General features: G+C 40.4%; 1 protein-coding gene across 4 annotated transcripts in view; it reads right to left on the bottom strand.

The window, feature by feature from the left end:
• The window catches only part of LOC116034137 (MICOS complex subunit mic25a-like), a 70,248-nt gene that overhangs the window by 31,199 nt on the left and 15,309 nt on the right, over positions 1 to 23,740 (bottom strand). For 3 of the 4 annotated variants that reach the window (XM_031276700.2, XM_031276705.2, XM_031276696.2), the window contains exons 5-7: positions 14,475 to 14,495; positions 10,507 to 10,590; positions 3,385 to 3,455 (exon numbers count right to left, since the gene is read on the bottom strand). In XM_031276700.2, the coding sequence (XP_031132560.1) occupies positions 3,385 to 3,455; positions 10,507 to 10,590; positions 14,475 to 14,495 (176 nt within the window). The remainder of the gene's footprint in view (positions 1 to 3,384; positions 3,456 to 10,506; positions 10,591 to 14,474; positions 14,496 to 23,740) is intronic. The other variant, XM_031276709.2, reaches the window with a different exon arrangement.

The raw sequence follows: 23,740 nt of genomic DNA, 5'->3' as shown, positions 1-23,740 counted from the left end.
AATCCTTGCTAATGTTATCATTTGGACAAAATTTTGGACTTGAATTGTATGCTGTGAAATTTAATGGACCAGGTGCAAGAAGATGGCAGTGTCGTGGATGAGGTCGCTGCCCATCATACAGTGCAAAGCCAGCAAAAAGACCAAGCATCTCCTTTTTCCTCTTGCTGTTTCCAGGAAAACACTAGACTGCTTTTCTACTACACTACAGACTTAATAACATTCACATATTTACTTCTTGTACAGCTATGTTTTATATTCTTCTTTTGTATGACAGTTGAAATAATAGCGAGAGGAATTCCATGCGACTGAAGTCCTTGGACAGAAGGTTGCTTTTTCAAGGTACAGCACCTTAACTCACAAAGCCTAATCATGCAATGTAACAAACTAATGCCGAAAAACTGTAAATTGACTCTTTCATTTCCCACCTTGTTAGGAAATGACAGATGTATTCAGATGTTAGTGATATTGTAGAGAGTTGGTTGAGAACTCAATTACGCCTCTGTGCTGCTACTGCATCAACACAACCTTTAATGACTTGAGCCACAAATTGACTCTACCTTCATTATTCAATGAACTTACTAATAAACCCAATATAAAATGATTATTGTTCAGCAGGAAGATTTTTCATTTATCGGTTCTGTTTGTTGAGTTCCAGGTGAATCTTGTGGATAGATGTGGATACATTTAACACTGCTGGCAGCAGAGGGAAAATAGCTGGCTCCTACATTGTACATTTTAAAAGGTTTGTTTTATTTTAAGTGAAGTTTAGGTTTTAATGGTGAACAGCAAGACATGAGAAGAGCCTCCGCCAACCAGTCAAGTTATTGTTTACATCCATGTCAGTCCAGACTCATTATAATACATGGAGTGAGGACTTTGAAGGAATTTATAAAAAAGGTATGAAGAGTATTTTTTGGCAAAATGGAAGATATCACTATTGCCATGTATTCCAGTGAATAATTTCCAGTGAGAGACATGCTGTCTTCACTTAGAGACTATTTTTACAGACTGATAGAGAGCTTCGTCATGGTGCATCAACAATCACCTGAAGCCTAATGTCAGCAAAACCCATGAGCTTACGGTGGACTACCAAAGGAACAGAAGGTTCCCTGTCCTGGTTGTCATCCATGTATATCCACCAGATAAAGTGAAAAGGGGGGACTCATACAAGTACCTTGGGGTCCAAATCAATAAAAACCTGGACTGAACTAACATTGAAGCCTTCTTCAGGACAGGATAGAGTAGACAGTTCTTCCTGAGGAGACTCAGATCCTTCAGTGTGTGCAACAGGCTCCCGCAGAGCCAGTGCTTTGTTCTTTGTGGTGATCTGCTGGGTTGGTGGCATCAAGGCAGTCTCAACAAACTGTTAAGGAAGACCAGCTAGGTGGTCAGGTTGGAACTGGCCAGTGAGGAGGCAGTGATGGAGGGGAGGATGAGGGACAAAATCAAAGCCATCTTGGATAACCCTCCTCATCCTCTTTACAACAAGCTGTGGCAGATTGGCAGCTCATTGCAGGGAAGGGCTGCATTTCATTAGTCGTTCGACATACCCTCGTTCTCTTCCCCTCGGTCGAATCCCTGCCGCCATCATAAGTGTTGTTCCATTTGTTTGAAAAACTGAAGTGAACTTGGTGAAACCCTTGGAGGGCTGAAAAGCGAGTGAACAACGATGGTCACTCCAGATGTGTATATCCCCCACAATGCATTTATTGCAGTTATGCATTTGGTGCAAGAAAATACATATCTGGTTAGGTGGTGGTAATGTACAACCAGTAAAACTGTGGTTGCTAACCACCAAAGAAGGACAAGATTAATAATTTAAAAGTGAGAGAGACAGACAGGAAAGGCAGAAGGACAGAGGGAAGACATGCAGCAAAGAGCCCTGGCAGCTGCATTAAAGGCTCAGCCTTAATGGTATGTGCTCTACCCGGTGAGCTACCAGGGCGCCCAATTAGTGTACGAATTCTTAAATTACGGCCAAAACGTGTTTTGTGAGGTCAGTGACCTTGACCACCAAATTCTAACAAGTTCATCATTGAGTCCAAGTGGATGTTTGTGCCAAATAGGAAGAAATCCCCTCGAGGTGTTCCTGAGATATTGCGTTCACGAGAATTGGCCATCTTTCATCAGTTTTGCGATAATCATTGTGATGCACACAGCAAAAGGGGAAATGAATAACTCTCTGACTAAATTGGATTCACATAGGCTGTTTGGCTCTCTCTCCATCCAAAAAGGGGTACGAATGGGCATTAAAGAGGGGTGTACATTGGCAAAACCCACACGCTCTGGCAGTGCCAGTGTGGCGGCGGGTTCAATGTTGAATGAATTTGACATGCTTTTTGAAAGCAGGTGACGTCTGAACTCTGCCATCCCAGTGAAGCACCTCTGCTTCTTGTGACATCCTGCTGTTTCTGTTTTCCTACCAGCAGAATGGGGCCATTTAAAAGGCCAAGTCGTTCATAAGGTATTGGCATGATTACCAAGCTGGTAATAGCTACAAGACAAAAGATAATATTGAGGTACATGATTATAAAAGATAAAAATAAAGGCAAGGATGTTAATGTCAAAATTAATTATAGTGTCATTCTCAGAAATAATGCAAAAACATGTTACACATGTTAAGATGGGTCAAAATATAATGCACCTAGTAGAGAACTAATATACTTGAAGAGGCCACCTAACAGCTAATAGACGAAAGTTCCTCAATAATTATCACAGGAGTATCTAGTTGTTATAATATGCATGTTATGACAAAATGACATGGTGAAAACTCAAAACTGTTTATCATATTGTTTGAATTACTTTTTTTAGTGGATCAAAATCCTTCATTTAAAAAAATATGTATATATTCTCAAGTATTTAAACTCTGAGCAGCAACAGATGTCAGAAATATTTAACGTATCATTTATCTAAATAGGAAAATGACGAGCCATGATATGTTAATATGATTTATAATAAAAAATATGAAGTATTTTGTCACAATACTATTATATGTGAGACTAAAAGTGATAGTAGTAAATTATCGCCCAGCCTTACCACTGCATGTGTGGAAATGAATGCTTTGACTGTCAGGCAGCTACAGGAGGTGTGGGATTAACAGCATACTAACATTGCAACCAGCCTTCACACTCAGGTCTCTGCCCACATCTGCTTTCTGACAACTGTTTGGACATCCTTCTAATCGGAGCTGCTCTCTCTCTGTCATCCACTGTGCTAAGGTTTTTTTTCTTCTAATGTGGCAAGCAATTTCTGCCATAAATGTAAACTATCCTAGGCTCATTAAAATATAACAGTACTGAGGCAGTAAGGAGCAACATTGTTATGAGTATACTGAATGGCTCAATCCACAGAAAATGGTGTTGCAAAATAATTCCCAGTATTTACCGGATGTAGGCCTCAGCTTTAGTAGCTGCCTCGTTGTACTGTTCAGCCATCTGCTTGTAGTTGTCAACATTCTGGAGACAAAGAGAGAAAGAAAGGTGAGAATCAATTCTGTAGTATTATACAGCTCTGAAAAAAATTCCACTACACTTTTGAACATCAAACAGGCTGCTCAGGCATATGCTGAATTTAATTATGGATTTAACATTATCAAATTTGTACATTATATAATTTACAAACAAAGAAAACAAGATTGACTTAGTCCTCAAATCAAGTCCCATGAATAAGAGCTTAACTACTTGCATTATCTACATAATATTACAGTTTCAAACACAGTTTTAGCTTCAATTCAAGCTCTAATAAGCCAACAACGATAAGCAAAATGCATAAAGTACCATCCCAAATATCACATTTGTTAAATTAGCGACCGTTGAATTTTACAGCACTGCTTACAAATCTGAATGCTGATGGCCTGTTCATACTCCATGTTTTATTTCTTGCGCGGAACAGTGGCATTTAAACAGCAATTGCTACCCAGCTGGAGCCTCATATACAGCACACCTCTACTGGAGTAAGCAGTGGTCACGGTGTTAACTACACTGCATCGTGGTCAGAGCTGCACTGACTAGCAAGACGTCAAGAGTATAAGTAGTTTTATAAAATGTATAAGGTGTGCTGTATTTCTAGCCACAGTGCTGAGAATATGTTTAAAATCATTAAGATGATTGACCACCTTATAGACTTTGTATCACAATATATGAAATAGTTTTTCTAGAATGCCTCAAACACAAAGCAAATCTCTCTCGCCACTATCTCATACACATTCACTGCGCAGTAATCACCATTTTAAACCAATAACCCCAGCGCTCACGATTTTACTTAATTATTCCTTATATTCCCAATAGATGGGGTGATAGGAGAGGAAGATAATTGAAGTGACTGAGCAGGGAAAAAGATGGGATCAAACACAAACCTCCTCCACAATCCCCTACTCCTCCAGTGCCCCCTAGTCAATTTCATATCTCATTATTTCACGCTGATCTGCAGACATGCTTCCCCTGCTTTGAATGTCTAGTGTTGGAAAAGACTCAAGTAATGTCATAGGCATCTTTTTCCTTAATCCTATCTGCTAGTATTCACTACAATGTAATAATCTGCCCCTCTATCCTTTTCTTTCCTGTTCTTTAAAGAGAAGACATATTAAGTGAAATATAAATCATACGTCTAGTATGGAGGAGAGGATATGTTGCCCTAATCCAATCAGTAGTGTTTAAGTATCCGCACAGTCAATTTCAATTTCATGTCATCAGGGAAACTGCTGCAGTTGATTGAAGAAATATGCCAAATTAAGAGTTGTTATTTCTGTAAATGGATTTACAAAAACCTATATCACTTTGGTGATCTCATCCACACTTTGCCATGTTTGTTGCCATTTTTGTGGCTTTGGTGCTGGAAGACGACATTCTTAATTCTGGAACCAAGCTAAAGACAATGTATATTAGAAAGAAATTGATTAATGTGTCCAATGTGTACAGATTTACCTTTCCTTTGTCATCTGGCTGTAACTGTAATACACAACGCCAAACATCCCTAGGTGTAAGACTTTATCCCTTCCAGTTATGTTTTCTGGCTGTGTTATATTAGATTGCCCAGGATCGGACTCAGAATTATACTTCTCTTGTTGCTAAGTCTTCCTTTTGCTAATATCTGGACTAGGTTTAAATACCACACCTAGACTGCAGCTCCAAGGACTGGAAGTGTAATTAATCGCAGCATCCTTTACCTTTAGAATAAAAGAGAGTTCCAGACCTCAGGTGGTTTATTAATCTACTAAGAATTAAATATTACCAATAAATACCTTCATTTGAAAGTGCTAGAAACCAAGCCCTGGATTCATGGACATTAAAGACACATTAAGTCTAATTTCTTGTTGAAGGGGAGTTAGCTGATACTTTGGCTGACTCCCTGGGAATAAGTGGTAAGAAGTTAGCCACATGTTAGAGTCTTAGCCTCAGGTCAGGGGCTCAGTGAATACACTCAGCAGAGGAAAGCTGAGCTGAAACTTGAAAGTCTGAAGTTGCCTTGTGGGACTTTCATTGTTCTAGCCAAGATAAAAAAAAATAAGGCTCCACAGGATGTCTCAGATTATGCAGGACATAGAGGGTAGGGCACCAAGCAGCAAGTAGATGGTTTAAAGGTAACGTTAACTTCTCACTGATGATTGGTGCATCCTAACAAGGCTCTATCTTGTGGGTTTGGTGGGGTCAGGCAGTAGCTGATATAGTGCTTCCGACTTGGAAGAAGATAAACAAATGAACACATTTTGCAATGATAGCATGGTGGGAAGCGAGGGGGTCATCTCTTTTCTAGCTCTTGCTTTCCACTCTTTTTCCTAGTTTGCACCCTTCCAATGCCAAGAGAGAGTTAGCTAGAGGAGAGAATGTAGTACACAAGGAATTGGTAACAACCTTAAAATAACCACATCTGGTTTGAACTACTGGTTTAAATTGTAGCTTCAGCATAAAAAAAGTGCCTAAAATATATTAAATTGGAGAATAAAGATTTATTTATAGATTTAGGAGGAGCTACTGGCAGCTGCGGGCGTGGCTAAGGTATGTGTGACGGCTGCGACCGTTCGTGCAAAACAACAATGGCAAAAAATATAGACGGATGGTTCATCCAATCACCTGCCAGGTATTTTTCTGAAAGTGCCTGCCCTTTCCCAAACAGTATCCAATGACAGCTTCTCAGATGGTTCTGTGTAACAAACAATCTGGTGAAGAATTATGACTAGAAAAGTCATAAAAAAAACCCATGTCCAGGCACTCAAGGTTGGTAAAAAAGAAGTGATAAAAGGCCTTTAATTAACAGGGCAAGACATTAAAAATTCACCAACGCTCAGCTTGAGCCTTCCTCAGGGTGTAGTGACACAAAAAGACAAAGTGATTATAATTTGCAGGTATGCATAGGTGAGAGCATGATTTGTTTTACCTGGCCTCTAGGGGTATACCACTACAAATATAATACAGAATAAAGCAAAATCATAAGTACAGCTAAGTACAACACAAAATGGCAAGATATACTTAAGTGTTTTAGTAACACATCAAGAGGACTGTAAAATTTAAAAAAAACCTGCATATCAAGAGGATTGTCGAATTACAAAAAGCAAGGAGGAGGGGAAAGAAACGAGGACAAAAAAGCAAATAAACTCTTTTGGGCATTGTCAATCAAACAAAAAAATCCATCTGGTGTGCCTGGTTAGCACTCATCCACAAAAACTATGAAATCGAAGCGCCTTGGTAGCCGAGTGGTTACAACCATTCAACCGCAACTTCCTGGGTTCGATTCTGGCCTTGGGACCTTTGTTGCATGTCATACCCCTCTCTCTTTCTCCCCCATTTCTACACTATGCTCTGTCAAATCAAGGCCAAAACAAAACTATAAAATCATAGAATTCCTGTAATGTAATGCTTTTTTTTTTATTTAATTGGTGAAATTGCCATCATTGCTTAAAATCAGTGCTTTGCAAATTTAAGCATTTTACCTTGTTGCCTGGTTTGGTAAAACATGGCCACATATCTAAAAATATTCTCACTCCCATAACCCAAGTCCAACATTAGAAAGCAAACTTGTAAATCATGTGTTCTGGAGAGATTCTCAGAAATCTCACAATTTAGAGCCTATTCTAAATGGGAACTAATTCACATTTTCTGTTCTGCCCAAAGCATGTTGTCTGTCCCTCTCACACAAACATGCAAATGCACACTAACAGCCAAACAACTCTATTCATCCATGGATATTTACAAAATGGTCAGTTTTATGGGAGGGATGTAGTACCAGAAGTTAGTGATACAACTATCAGGCCCCATCTTGCTAATAGAACGGGAAATATGGGGGAAATGAGGAGACAGGAAGTGTGAATGTAGAGTTTGGACTGACAGGTACAGCTTATCCAGTAAAAATATTGAGGAACTGTAAGGCTGTGCGTAGCTTTTGTGTGTTTCAACATTTTTTTTTGTGTCTGTTGATAAAACAGACCCAGAGCAACAGCCCCAGCTCAGCTCGCATGACACCAGAGAAGTGGCAGCACTATCACTGGCACACACACTCTGAGCTCTTCCCAGTCATTTCCACCCATGGGGACAAAAGCCCAATGTGGAGAGACAGAAAGGAGGGATGATAACCCTCAGTGGGGGGAAAGCAAGGTTTTGGGGGTGTTGGAAAAACACATGGAGGGGATTAGTGTGGGTGCATGTGTGCTGCGTGTGTGTAAGCTTGCATACATGCAGATGTGTGACTAAATCTGTGTTTTTATGTGAATACTTATGTTCAGATGATCCTTGCATGCACACTCGTCTGAACACCCTCTAGCAGCTGTGGATTGAGAAGGGCTGATGTCAGGATTTTGAGGGAGGGGTTGTTTCACGCTCCACGCTTGAACGAAGGGGGATTCTTTTGGAGGCAGCAGTCGACAAGGGAGGGGGGAGGGATTAAAAGAGGTGAATTTCAAACTGAGACTTGTTTACAAAGTCCCAGGGTATGTTGCCACAGGGAGACAGATATACTCCACCTGTACACTGGGAAGAGATTAGGGAGGCATCCACAAATAAACGAAGAGGAAAAGGATTGGGAGTGAGGAGAAGTAGAGGATGTGCTGGTATGTTTGGAGGGTGTTTCACTTTCAGTCTTGGGATGCCTTTTAGTGTGTCAACCTGTATGTGTGTGGAAGAGAGGAAATGCAAAGTTCTGCAGTGGATTGGCCACTCTGTATCACAATTACCTCTGAAGTGACAGCATACACACAAACCTGTCACAACACGCATGCACGCACACGCACACGCACACGCACACACACACACGCACACGCACACACACACACACACACACACACACAGTTAGAAGGTACTGCTGCTAAACCAGAGTAAAATGTTGATTCAGAGGAAGATCACACACCAATTATCTGTGGATTCTCCTTCTAATCTGGCTGCTCTTGCCTTTGGCTTAAATCTTTGCCTCAGATCATCAACATATCGGGGCATTTGCATTAGCATGAGTGTTTGCTTGTGTTTTTGTAGTATGGAAAAGCTCAGACCTCTTAAATTTTTTAAAGAATAAAAGCATAGACTGATATTCACACAAAGATAATGTCATTCAACACCTATAAATCTCTGCTTTGCATTAACAGGATCTAATACAATACTGATGGTAACATGCTTGGATCCTAATTTATGTGAAAATTGAGACATGTCACTGTTTAAAATTGTGTTTTCCATTTATGTTTATGACCTGTGTCAGTCACAATTCAACTTTTAAGTGGCCATTTATTTCAGCCCAATTGGTATTTGCCACAGGTATGAGAGTGTAAAAGAAAAGAAAAATAGGCAGGGTAAAGGAAAGGGGGCATGAAAGGAGACCTGAATGAATGGAGTGCTAGATTGGAAAATGAGGGAAGAGAAGGAAGGAAATGGACGCCGGCTCAGGGCGCTGGCTCAGGATGGACTGTTTAATGCACAGTCCATATAGCCTCTTTATCTCTTGCTCTCAGTCCCCGTCTTTTTCACTCCCTCATCCGCATGCAGGTCAGCTGCGAGCAAGTGAGGGGTGAAAAAAAGCAATAGAAAAACCGACTGTGGCGGCGAGCGGAGAAAGATAGAGCATTCTCCACTCTTCTGCCAATCAGTCTCCTCCGTCAAGCATTGCAGCATGTGCTGCTTGCCGCACGGTGTGCAGGGGCCCTTCCATTTAACTTGGCTATGTAAAAGGTTTTCTCAGAGGCCTTAAGGAGGCGAGTGCCAGGGACTAGATAAGGTCCCCTGTCTGCCTGATGGGCCCTGCCGGACGGAGGGAGAGCCGGGGAGAGGGAGAGTCAAGTCCCAAAGACTGTCTACTGAATACTGGAGGGAGAGTTGTGGGTGTGAGAGGAGAGACAGGATGGGCCAAGGGGGGAAGAGATTGTATATCTGCATTTCAACTGCGGTTCTGGGGTCTTTTAATTCCCCAGACCTATTTTGAAGGAACTAGAAGGTTCCTTCAGCCAACAATTGACTGTGTTTTCCGCTGACGTATAAAGCAACATGACAGGATGAGGGCTGGTGGTCACAGGGGTAAACACACTCTGCAGCCTGCAGTCCAGTGTGCCTGCCCGTTTCGTTTAATATTTACGCAGTATTTCCTATACATCTTACATTCTTGTGTCCCTGTCATCTAGGTTTTTCTGTGCGTTTCTTCACTCGCACTGTAATTTTACTCTTCTGCCTCTCGTCCTTTCTGCTAACCTCTGTCCATCCCTAAAAGCATAAAGCAGTTTTTTCCTGCCCTAGAATCATACACCAGTACCAACCTTGTTTCTCAAAAAGTCTTTTAACAAATTTGCCCAAGTTTACTCTGTAAGCAAGAAACATTTATCAAACCACTGTGCTTGTGGCTTTTACAGGGTACAAAATATCAACGACACATTAGTGCTCAGATGAAGGGAACACAGGTCATAATTTCTTAAAAGCACCCAACAAACTGCTTTTATTTTTTCCCCATTCTTTTTTAAAAAGACCACAGGGTTGCTGGCAAAAGGACATAGTGATGAGGAAAGCATGGTACATTTGATTAGACAACTGAAGCTCTCCGAGAGTCAGCACTGTGAAACCTCTCTTGAGTGCTGGTCCATCAACAGTGAGTGGGGACTCTCATCTGCCTGCTGAAACATCCAATTCATTTATATTTTGACATTGGCACGTGGGCTTGACATTACCAAGATAGGGAAGTGTCTTGTGTCTCAACGAGATTTTATTCTCCGAGGAGTAATATGTCACGTTAAGACTTGTTTTGATATTGTGATGTGTGTAGACTTCTTTTCAGTGAAAGCCAAAGGGATGTTTTTATCTTATTAGTGAGGTCTCCCTGTTACACATTACAAAATGAGTGCTAAAAGTGCTAGTATCTCGCTCTCTAAGCTCCCACCAAAACGACCTCCAAAGAAAAAAAAGATTTTGATCAAACATCTTGGAATGCAATTAATGCAATGCAACTAATGGACACGTTTAAGGAAACATGTTTATAGAAAAAAGCCTTTCCAATGAGTTTTGGCTATTTCCTTTAAATGGTGTTTATAAGATGCAAAATGGTCCCTACCTTTTTCTCCAGTATTTCTAGTTGCTCTTTATAGAAGCTGGATATGCTGGTCAGTTCCTTCTCTTTCCTCCCCAGTTGTTTGGCCTGAGAAAGAGAAAGAGAGAGTAGAAGAAGATAATAAGACAATTAAAAAAGAAAATCATTACGAAAGCAAAGCAATAAAAAACTTTTTTTAATATAGCAAATTATGAAAAACAGCTGTTGTAGAAGTTCTTCATATTGACAGATGACAATTTACTACACTAACATGACCTGTGTAGGCTTGCATAAATACTCAATTCTGACTGCATGACAAATAAGGTGGAGAAGGTAATCAATCCTGGTACTAATTATCATATTTCATTCTCCAATTTTTAAATTGACATAGTTACTAAGTGGGTAGAATTACTGAAAATAATGTCCTAAAACATCTCATTCACTTCTTTGCTTATGAGCATGCCACACACGTGACAGCAGCCAGGGGTAAATGCTAGGGGGAGAAGAAATGAGGCGACCGGTTGCTTTCACTTCCCAAGAGACTCAGAAAACGTGACTATAATACAGTAGTGTTTTCTAAAAAAAAAAAAAAAAATTGATTGAATACACCCCTCACCTATGATATATTATATAGTTCAGAGTAACAATCATCTCTACTTTTCATGATCCAGTAAAATGTAACCACTGTATCAGCAGATGCACTACCACACACCCACACCAATTCTTTACCAAATGCAAGCTAAATGCAAGCTAAGCTACATGGGACATTAGATAGATCTTTTCTGTACCAGTGAGCAAACACAACATAAAATAGTTTATTCTAAAAACAGATTAACAGCACAGACATTTTAGGAGATCACTGTAAAAAGGATTATACCCTCGCTAAGTGTGTGTTTAAAGCATTTAATTGCAAATTCATGTTTTTCAATGCATTATTTTTTTATGTGTAACTTTCCATGTGTTACCTCATACATCCACTCTATGAATACAGTATATCACAATTATATGATGCTTGAATCTTTAATAATATGACAAGTGCATCACATTTGCACCACAAAGTAAAAAACAAAAGAATGGTATTCACTAGCGGGTCCATCTAATGTAACAGAACTTACAAAACTACTCAGGTGTCATGTGACTGGTACACCGGCGGCACGGCCTGACAGGACGATGCTGGCGTTAGGTGGAGGTGAAAGGATTTAATATGCCCGCTGAGCCAAGCTTTGACAGGCAGCAAGATGGCAGATGGCTGTAGGAAGACCCATAGTTAGGGCTATGGCGTAGCAGCATGCAAGTAGAGAAAGATAGGAGGCAGACGTCAAAAAGATAGACTGTGAAAACAAGTTGCCAGTTCAGCTTTAGAAATGTACATGCACTAGGGGCGTTTAAAATAGAAGATTCATTTTTGAGGTAACTTTTACTAGAAGGTGTAACATGAGTAAGGCGATGGAGACAGCTTGTTTTAACATCATTAGGCTTCACAGTGTGTCAATATCATTACACAATCCCATAAAGTGGAATGAAAAGGGATTCCTTTATGATAAATATTTATCAAACATCATGAACAGAGAAAGAAAAAGGGTAATAAGGAGCTATTGCACTGCAAAAAGGAAATAACAGAGATAGTCAAAGGAGATGATGAGAGATGTGTATGATCCAAAATGTAGGACAATAGCAAGCCAACTACTATACTTCACCATGCCATCAGCTCAATGTTTTCACTCACTGTGCATTACTAATCCATCTATCCATCTCATTTTATATTTTTCACTTGTTATATTACAAAGAAGGATTTCTCTTGAAACATAAAAGCAATGGTCATACATTTTGCACGGACAGACCCAGAGTGATGTATTTTTGCACTAGGGTGTGGTGGGGTGTCTTGATCCATTTAAAAAAAACATACCACATACTGTATCTACATTTTCTAACTCAAACGGAATTGAATGGTAGTAAGCTGAATTGAAGTGAAGTGTTCAGATGCATCTGTCAGAAGTTTGGTCATGCTAGGTAGAGTGTGCAGCAGATCAAAAGAGGACTTCAACAACTGTACAATCTGAATCACTTATCAGTCCCTCTAGGATTTCGCGGCCTTTTTTTGAGATTGTTGCGGCCCAAAATGCCTGATTTCGCAGGAGCATTTGTAAAAAGTTGCGATAAAAGTTGCAATGTCTTTTGCATATTTGTTGCAATGAAGTTGCGGGAGACAGTGAAAGTTGAATTGCAATTTTTTTTTTTTTTTTTTTTTATAGTTCTTTAAAAATAAAAAGGAAACTTGTTTTGGGGAGAATAAAATTACTCTAGGCTGAGATTTCCTATGTAACCTTACGAAAAAGGCTCAGGATGCTGCAAATGTTGGTATAATATGAAAATGGCTGGTGGGTTTAAGACAAAAAATAATAATTTATTGAATGAATCAAATCTGAACATATGTGTCAGTGGCTTGTTGATCTTTACATTGTTAGTTAATTTCCTAATCTGGCCTGGCCTGGGACACACATTCATACGGTTTGATAAAGTAACGTTACTTATTGGACTTTAACTTATCATTGCACTTACAATAACGAGCGTAGCTGTCCTCAATTTAGGTCATCGTTTACCATGTGTGATTGTGATTGTGATTGTGTGTGTGTGTGTGTGTGTGTGTGTGCGTGCGTGCGTGCGCGCAGTCGCGGGGGGGGGGAACTGAGCAGCCCCACCCACTGCAGAGAGCCGACAGGATTGAAACAGCAGCAGCTTTCAGTGACTTTAGAGAGAAAAAACGTTACAGCGTACATTAATGTTAAAATACAGGTTGGCAGGACAGTCAAATGTTTTGCACTGTCTTTCGCTGTACGTTTTGTTGGTAAATGTGAGATGTTCGAGTCAGTCACACACGTCTCGTCTTCATCAGAAACAAGGAAATGATCAACCCGTGGCCGTTCTCACTCCTGCTTGGTCATTGGCTCTTAGAGTCATGTGGGACTGCTGGGATTGGTTGAAGTTGCGGGAAACTTCAGGGTATTGGTCAAATTTGCGGAAAAGTCGCATCAAATTCGCGGTGATTGGTTGAATTGGCGTGAATTGGCGCGATCGCGACATTGCGAAATCCTGGAGGGACTGACATATTATGGCTAAAATGCATAAAAGGATAGGCAACATGCACATGGTATACACAGGATGGTTGAATTCTCTTCAGCATTCACACAATTGATCTGAAGAGGTTTACGTATGTGTGCCTGCAAATTAAAATGATGATCAATCAATGCTTGGCCACTCATGAACACATATTGTTTCTAACCAATAAGGGTAATGAGTGAAACAATGCTACAGCAGTATGAACATTTGTGGTGCATGAACACAGTGAAGCTGGGAGTTTTGTAGAAAAAGGCAGCAAGGGGGCATGGATTGATGTAGCATTGAAATAGACAGTGTGTATTACCACACCCCCACACACACAGTGTTATGCCATGGTGTAATGGTGACAGATTGCTGTACCAGAGTTGTGCATTAGTGAGTGTGATATAGATCAGATGGAGCAACACCATCTTCTATGGATGATCTACTCCTCTTCTGTGCTCTTTGCTGGTATGGTGAATACAGGCGTGTAGACACACCTATTTAACACGCAGATTGCCATTGCATTTATTGTAATCCAATCTAATCTTATCCTAACTTAATAGGCACATGCATCCCCAAAGAGCATATCTGTAAATCCCTATACCGTGCTCACTGCACTTTTTCTTTCTGCAGCGGCTGTTTGATGCTTAAGGGCTGTGTGTGTATGTGTGTGTAAAATCACCTCTGCTAGCAGCACAGATGATGTGTAATTTTCTAACTGAATACCTCCCAAAGTGTTGTTGTGTGGAATGGTGGCGGCAGCAGCCTTGCTTTAATGCACAATGGAAACATGACATTTAAATAGAGAAGAGAGAGAGTGAAGGATAGAGCAAAAGGAAGAGGTAGAGAGAAGAAAAAACAAGTGTAAAAAAAGCAATGGTAGAGTTGCTTACCCAGGCATCCAAATCTGCTGGCTAAGAGGAAGAATAGGAGCAGGGGTTAGTGAGACGGTAGAAGGTATAAGGAAGGCACAGGGTGGGTATAGAGATGATAGAGACAAAGAGAGGAAAGGACAAAAGAACAAGGGAGGTGAAGTAAAGATAAAGATAAACAGTCAGGAATGAGGAGGAAAATGAGAGAACAGGCAGCAGAGAGAAATATATAACATTAGAAGAAAGTGATATAAAGGGAACAAGTTTAATACAGCAAGTCAAAGAGGAATCAACACCAGTTGCACATGTTAGGCTGAGGACTACTTGATGTTGTGAGAGATGTAATTTTGGCCTCCAACAGTTCCATAACACATCCACTCTGTCCCAATATGCATATGTAACCAAGTAGTTTACTAGTTTGCCAAGGTTGTGAAACAACATATGAAAATCCCCTCATTAATCATTACACTGGTTATCCTGTCGGCACAGGCAGTTAAAATTGTTTTCCACATATTCAAGATGTTGTTGGTCTGAGTCTGGCACATCCTCTCTGCATGTCAGCCTTCCATCCACACCCCCTGCTCTGTCCACCCATCTGTCTGGTTTCTCTACAGTGCCTTGAACTGAGATACGTTCCTTGATTGTTGTTCAGAAACCAGTATTTGTAAAACATATATGTTAAAGTGCCCATATTATGAAAAAATCACTTTTTCTGGGATTTGGGGTGATATTTTGTGTCTCTGGTACTTCCACACACATACAAACTTTGAAAAAAAAATCATCCATGCTGTTTAGAGTGAGATACGGTTTCTGAATGTGTCCTGCCTTCAGTCTCTGGGTGAGCTGTTCAAAATCGGCACGGCTTGTGACGTCACAAGCCGAAACGAGCAGGCTAACCGCAACCATTAGCTCGTAGCGTTAGCATGCTAACGCTAGCATGCTACCTCGTTCTCAATAGCAAAGCACTGCTACAACACACACAAGTTCACCATAATCTACAAAATAACTATTTACATGTGCGCCCTCATTTAGAAGTCTCCCAGCTAATCCTGCCTTGTAACTGACCAAAGTTGTAGAAACAGCCTTTCTTTTACTGTCTATGGAGCTAGCTAGCTGACATGATCTACATCTGAGCTACTGGGCATGTGCAGTCAAAGATAGTACAGAAGAAGAAGAAGAAAAGAGGTCTCACTCTGTAGCTAAAACAGAGACCAGCTGAAAAGAGGATCTGCAGCAGTGAGAGAGAGCGGTGCAGTACAACAAAAATATGGTGTTTTTTGAAAATTAAACCATGTAAACCTATTCTGGTACAACCTTAAAATACAATTATGAACCTGAAAATGAGCAGAATATGGCTGCTTTAACACTAACTGACACATGTTGAATTATATCAAGAGAAGAGAATAGGTTGTAAAGTGCTCATATTATGCTCATTTTCAGGTTCATAGTTGTATTTAGAGGTTGTACAAGAATAGGTTTATGTGGTTTAATTTTCAGAAAACACCATATATTTGTTGTACTGCACATTGCTGTAGCTCCTCTTTTCACCCTGTGTGTTGAGCTCTCTGTTTTAGCTACAGAGTGAGGCGTCTCACTTCTGTTCCATCTTTGCTGGGAGTCAAACATGTGCAGTAAGTACTGCTAGCTAGTCAGATGCAGAGTATGAGGGAGTGCCACGCTAGCAGCTAGGCGAGCATTATAACGTGTGTTACAAAGTGACGCATGTTCGTCACAGAAGTACTTTGGAGCAGTTGGTGAACAGTGTTTTCTCTGGAAGATGGTAAGTCCCTTTGGGGTGGACTTTGGGCTTTTTCACTTTGTAAACCTATAACGTGCACAAAAAAATATATAACACAATAAAGGAAAGGGGAAAAGCCAAAAAGCTTAATATGAGCACTTTAACCCATAATTCCCATACTTTGACAGGAAATCCATGCAATACAAACTTGATTGTGGTTGTTTAACTAATTTGTGCATTGACCACTTAGCTGAAACCAACAGATGAAAAGTCACTGAGCTTGTACCTCGTATAGGGATGAAGCTCACGACAAGACAGTTGGAGCTTGTATGCCACAGCACGTGCCTTTGACCTAGCATTAGAGGTTGACCGATTAATCGGCCGATTTTTGGCATTTTTTTACATAATCGGCATCGGCCAATATACCAGTATATCAAGCCGATTAATAGGCAGGCGCATCGATTTAATGGATGTTAAAAACATGAATAGGCGACATTTTTTACAGCGCACCCAGACCAGCTGCCTCCAGCACCTCCCCTTGTGAAGTCTTGCGCCGTGTGTCTCGCACAGTCACTTCAGGCTCAGACGCTACCGTTAGTAGTAGTTGCTGGTGTTCTTGCCTTGGGTGTACTGTACTAATAAAACCGTACAAAACACCGCGGCCACACTGCTGTGGAAGCTCCCCGAATGTCATTTATCAGAGTCTGGTTGTTACCCCTGTCCGTGGCAGTCTCATCCACTCCTATAACGGAGCTAACTGGAGCTAACCGCTAACGGAGCTAACCGCTAACGGAGCTAATCGTTGCTAACAGAGCCTTCAGTTCTCCGTGCCTGTATCCATTAACTGCATCTATGGACTCGAACACGGATAAAACCCTTAATTTTATTAAATTGGCTGGATAAGTTTTAAATTACAACTAAGAGTTGTTTGAATGACAGAAATGTGCTCAGATAAGATCCTGATGAGGTCAACAGGACATGTAGGCTAACAGTAGGATCCCCAAAACACAGATAAAACACTTCAACAAATGAACAATGATCTAACAAACAAGGTGAACAAGAATTGACTTTAGATAGCCCTAGCCTTATGTGATTCAACAGGAGTTAGGAGGAAATAGTGTTGAGATTAATAATAACATGTCACTTTCTGTGAAGCAGATTTGTATTCTCAGAAGTTTAATAAATGCTGCTAAGTGCACTAAACTTTATTTTTTCATTGAAAAGTTTATTTGACAACGTTTATTTTCTTCTTACCTGTTTCGTTTATTTAATATATTTTTCATACATTATACAATATACAGTATGTTTTTGACATTATACATTTTTAATTGAAGTATACAAGTGTAGATTGGTGAAGTGTTCAATAAATGTTTTTGTTGAGAAATTCTGTGTATATTAGTGTTACATTTTATCTTTCAAATAGAGGTTTAAAAACAAGCACATATCGGCCAAATATCGGCAGCATTTATTGGCCATCGGCTGACCCTGATTTCTAAAGATCGGCATCGGCATCAGCCAGAGAAAACCCATATCGCTCGACCTCTACCTAGCATCGAATGAAAGTGAAGTGAAAGTATTGCTTTCACAAAAATCCAGAAACCCACCAACACAATGAAAACCAAACGTTTGAAATCAGTAATAATTAAACATGGCTAATTTTCAGCTTGCACATTAATATTTAAAAGGTTTATGTTATAAAGATGTAGGTTTATTGTCTATTTCAATAGCTCTTAGTAGGCCAGTCAGAACTGACAACTAGCAGCCTACTATCTGTTTTTATGATAATTGATAGTATGAGTCTTGAATGCAGCCATAAAATATTACACAGTATGACAGTATTTTATATATATATATATATATATATATATATATATATGCTAGACTACTATATATTACAACACTTCTATTACTAGGGCTGGGACGATTCGTCGACGTCATCGATTACGTAAATGCGTCGACACAAATAATTTGCGTCGATGCGTCGCGTTTCTTTAACTGTCTATGAGCATCCCTCATGTGTAAATCTAAAAATAGCAGGGTTTCCCGCAGCACTTTGCAGTTTAGGCGGCCGCCAGCCTGCCGCCTGAACTACGTCGGGTCAAAAAAAAATAAAAAAGCATCTGAACGCGTAAGCGCAAGCTTATCTGTCCTGTCTGCATATTGACAGACATTGGAGCTTCAACACAGACACACAGACACGTGCGCGTGTTGAAGTGCGGGAGAAGTACGTCGGCTCTGCAGTTATGTTGAAGTCCCAGAGAGTCACTGTAATGCTGATAGTGGTTTCAAGTGTGGTTACAGTTTTCAAAACTTCATGCGGACAGCGTTTGCTGCGATATGATATTAATTGCGAGCCGAAAGCGTTCGCGGTGACACTTCCTCCTGAGACATGCAGGCACAACAGTGGTTTCTGTGCCCTGGTGACTGACTGACAGGCTGAGGTTGTAAGGCAAGGCAACTTTATTTCTACAGCACCTTTCAGCAACAAGGCAATTCAATTCCATTCCTTTGCACTTAAGTTAGTTCTCCATTAGTTCAATGTTGACAACAGGGCAGTCACCAAGTGTATTGATAAAGGTTTGTGTCATTATGCAGTTTGCACTAAAAAGTCTTTGTTGTTTACATTCCTTTGAATTTTAGTTAGTTCAATTATTACAGTTGGGATTGATACCAATCCTGAGTATCTAACCTCGCACCCCTATCCAAAAGCACAACCAGTTTTATTAATGTTACTCTGAGTGAGCAGTGTTACCAGAATTTTTTAATTTTGATAACTGTTTTGATTCACAACTAAGGTGGAAAATAAAAGTTTTGTGTTTAATGTATTTTTGTTGATGTTGAAATGGATTTTAAGACAGCAAAGCAAATACAGGCTACTCTTTTTGCACTTGCTCTGTTTACTTTAAGTTTTTATTTTTGTATTCCTCCTGAAAGTGACTTTATTTTGGCTTCAGGTTGCACTACAAATTCATTTACTCATTAATTCATACTTGAACAGTGCAGTGTTAAACAATTTTAATAATTAGAGATTTGAACCTTATTGAAATTTGTTGTGTGTAAATTGTTAATAATTGAGCAATGGGAAAATTATCGCTAATTGAAAAATGAATCGTTAGATTAATCGAAAAATGAATCGATAGATTAGTCGACTAATCGAAAAAATAATCGCTAGATTAATCGTTTAAAAAATAATCGTTTGGGACAGCCCTATCTATTACCGAATCAAACAACGTTCAGTTTAAGTATATAACACAGACAAACAGGGCACCGTATTTGGATGTGTCTAGACCTGCCCACTCAAACCAAGTGCTCCCAGTCCAGCATTAGAAACTAAACAGAAAGGGAGAGATTAGAGCAGTGGGTGGCTCTAATGTTGCCATGCCTCATAAAAACACCATTCAGTTAAATGAGGTGAACTCACAAAGCCGGTTGCTGCAGAATGCGTGTGTGTGTTGGGTAATTTTGTAACGGATACAACCGATGCCATCTGTTTAACCTCCCTGCACTTTGGTGGCAGGCCCTAAACTGAATGTGTGTGTGTGTGTGTGTGTGTGTGTGTGTGTGTGTGTGTGTGTGTGTACCACCATAGAGTGCTCACAGAAGTGTGGAGGTCCCATTTCCATAGGTGATAGACTTTTGAAGAGGTGAAGCGGCTTGTCGCAATACAGATGCAGACAAACACACACCCAAGCAGTTTGGTGCAGTCCATGGGCCATAACAGACAATGGCATTTCAGGTACACCCACTCATTGTTGTTTTAGCGGCTCTGTGCTCCCTGGTGACCAACAGTCAGCAGCCTCAATCTGCACATTAAGAGTCTGGATCAACTGAGCTAGCTAGACTAAGGCTCATATATTCCCCAAGATTTGTACCAAGATAAAGCTCTTACCATGTAGCATGAATGCATTATTAATCAAGTCAAGTGTGATCCCTCAGTAAACATACATAAGACCACAGACTAACTGGCTTGTAGGTGTCTATAAACATCACATATGGATATGCAGTGGATATATTAAACAGCAGGTAACCATAGCAACAACATCTGTCCCTCATTCTACACTGCCAGTAAAATGACTAGTGAAACTTACATGGATAGTAGACCCAGCAGAGAACTATCATCAAATTATGCTTACAATAACAATCTTAACAATCACCCCTCAACCGCCAAAATGACCCTCCATTTTCCTCACGTCATAGTCTAAGACATACATTAAAGACCTGCTCTCTTCCCTCCTACTGAAGCAGCCAGTATGCTTCTTCAGCATATCCTCAAATAGTTCTGATCACTTCTGTATCTTTCCAAAACCAACATTACAACATTCACAACCACTTCCTGCCGCAATTGGCCAGCTTTACAGAGATGAGAAAGGAGTCTGTCTCTAAAGATGCAGCGATAGACCAGCCGGTGACCGGAATTGGCCGGTTTTCACGTGCTCGGCCATGACTGGTGACCTGCAGGTCAGTCTGACATATGCCGATTTCATGCCGGTCAATGCTACAATTAACTGACAACATAAGTTATACGAGTTACAGTTCTCAAGGACGCACGCACACACACACAGACGCGACAGCACAGTCTCTTTTTCCTTTCTCTCAACTTTTTTTCCGCCGTGTGTTGCGCGTTACCGCTCGCGGTGTGAAGCGCATGTCCGCGCTATTCTTGCACATGTAGGGAACCTCGTGAATTAACCTGCAACATGTCAGCTGTTTGGAAATTCTTCAGCGTGTGTGCAGAAGATGACAAGTTTGTTATATGCAACACCTGCAAGGAAAAAGTAGGGCGTCACCAAAAACCAAAAACCAAAATCACATTTTCTTAGTTGGATATTGGATGTGAAAAGAAGGAAATGGTTCTAACGTTGCACTTTAGATGTGTGTGAACTTCCCACACCAGGAGTAATTTATATAGTTCTATTTTATAGTGATCCATTATCTGTTCAAAAAATGTTCTATGTTCTGTGTAAAATGTTCTATTAAAGAAAAGATAGAAAATAAATATTTGTGTGTGGTGTAAAATGGTTAGAAAAAATCAAATCGGTAAAATCGGTATCGGCTGGCCTAACTCAAAGAAAATCGGAAATTGGAATCGGCCTAGAAAGTTGTAATCGGTGCATCTCTAGAGCTAAGGTTGAGCTACATGTTCAATGCATGCCACAAGAACTAGAACGTCCTGCATCTACAAAACTATTTTAAAGGTGAAAAGGGGCAAATCATTTAACAGCATAGTGAAATGAATGTCCCTTCTAAGCACGGCGATTTAATGGATCTCAAAATATTTGATTATCTATGCTTAACTGAATCATGTTTGCTGTGGTTGTACCATATGGGTCACCAGATGCACCAGCTTGACAACGCTTCATGCTTGATTTAGACTTGAAACCTCAATGGTCTGCCAACAGTGTGTGCATGCGTGTGTGCGTGTGTGCGTGTGTGTGTGCGCGTGAGAGTGAAACAGAAAAAACGACTGAAATGTGACAGGATGAGACCTCTTGGTCTCTAACACCACCTCAAGAAACGCTTCCTTGCAAATCAATTATGTAAATACTGAATTATGCAAATTGTACATTTGAATAAATCTATGTGTTTGGGGAGAAAAGATTTTGGTGTGGTTTTCTACTTGGAGTCAGGAGTCGAGAGAGAGAGAGAGAGATGAGGAGACAGGGCTAAAATGAGGATTAGGCTTGAGAATGTCACAGGCAGACACAGTTTGTGCATTCAAACTCCTGATTTGGCTTTTTAATTAGGGAGAAAGACAGAAATACAGACAGAGAGAATAAAATAAGAGCTAATTCACTTACAGCTTTCTTCCTGTCTTATCTCTATGGGAATAAGTACGGTAAGCACATTCATCATGTGTGCCGGTAATAAATGCCATTGGTACAGCCGAGTGCTGTCACCCCAGCTCTGGTTTTGGTCGATGCTGATGCTTAGCTAAAACGCCAGAGTGTTTGTGTGGATTTGCCGTCAAAGGCACACTGAACGATTTACAGAGTATTCAATAATCTCTAGTGTACAGAATACATTTTTCACTTTTGACATAACCAAAGGTCTGTGGGATAGTTCATCAATTACACTAATGACGTGAATACAGGGAAACGCTGATATAACTTAATTCACACAGATGTTCCTTATACCTTGTGCATTCAATTCATAGCCACCAAATTTGTATCCAACATATTTACATTATCTTCCATTTTTTGTTCATTGTTCCTCATCCTTTACAAGTTGCAGGTGTGTTTAATTGGCATGTGGTGTCAAAATGTAACATAGCCTGCTTTCTCTCATACACGTACAGACAGAAGAAGAAACACCCAATAGAGGGCAACACGCACTGAGGAACAACGCATGTCAAAACAACAGTACCCACTGTTTTCTGTGTAAGCCCACACACTGGCACCATCTTATCCACGTGTCATATGCCACTGTCATATTTCCCAGCATCGTCTCACATCAACGTTTCAGAAAAGCAAAGCTGTGCGAGCATACCTTGACAACTTATTCTGGCGTACAGCATTATAGGTGTCAACTGACATATGTAAAAATATGTGTGTGAGAATGTGAGGGTATGTGTGTGTATATATATATATATATATATATATATATATACACACACACACACAATGTGTTAGAATTCAAAATTCAAAGTCTATCAGTGAAACAAACAGTTACTCCAGCAGGGGGCATTTGTAAAATATGCACTATGTCACAAAAAAACCTGGCAAGCCCTAAGACCCCTCAAGTGGTATCTTCTGTATTTTTAGGTGGACGGGCAACAATTCGGTACGTACAGGGAGTGTCGAAGACAGCAAGTCGGGATGTACAGGAGCTGCTATCATCATCAGCACGCGAGGCATACTGGAATGCCGTTGTACTGAACAATCTCAGCAGGGGAAAGCATGGCACTCAACTCTTGCCCTGCTTAAAGTAAACTACAATATGTTACAGTACTGAAGTAATTTTGTACCTCTGATTAAGGTTGTGAGGCTTCCATCTCGATCACTGGCAGTTAGTTGTTGGTTAAGTTTTTGCCAGCACTACACCACCAGGTCTCTGCGTCAGGGTTATCAACACAAACTCAAACTGCACAGCCTCCATCAGAGTAGGACAGCAGTCCAAACACATATGCATGAATCATCACACTAACACCTGTGGGTGATATGCACACCTGCATGCACCCGCAAAAACACACATTAACTAACACATAAGCATGCACACAGTACAGTAGAAATACCAGAGGCATGAATTGGTTAGTCTAGCTGTTTGCTCATTAAATGTGTGTTCTCGTCACATAGTCGGGGGCAGGTTAAATGAATTAACACTTCATCATCAGTCTTCATCAGGTTTCACACCACAGACTGTCACACAGACAGAAACAGAGACTGAAAAAAGGACAGAGGGATAGAAAGATGATGTAGAAAGAGAGATGCCGGGTGAATAAGAGCAATAGGTTTTGTTATGGAGAGAATAAAGGACGGAGGAAACGAGAGAAGAAAAGACGAACAAGGGTAGTAGTGAGGGAGAAAGATAGATAGACAGACAGACAGACACA

The sequence above is a fragment of the Sander lucioperca genome, chromosome 6 (assembly GCF_008315115.2).
Source record: "Sander lucioperca isolate FBNREF2018 chromosome 6, SLUC_FBN_1.2, whole genome shotgun sequence".
Taxonomy (NCBI): domain Eukaryota; kingdom Metazoa; phylum Chordata; class Actinopteri; order Perciformes; family Percidae; genus Sander; species Sander lucioperca.
This window is presented reverse-complemented; position numbering and strand designations above follow the sequence as displayed.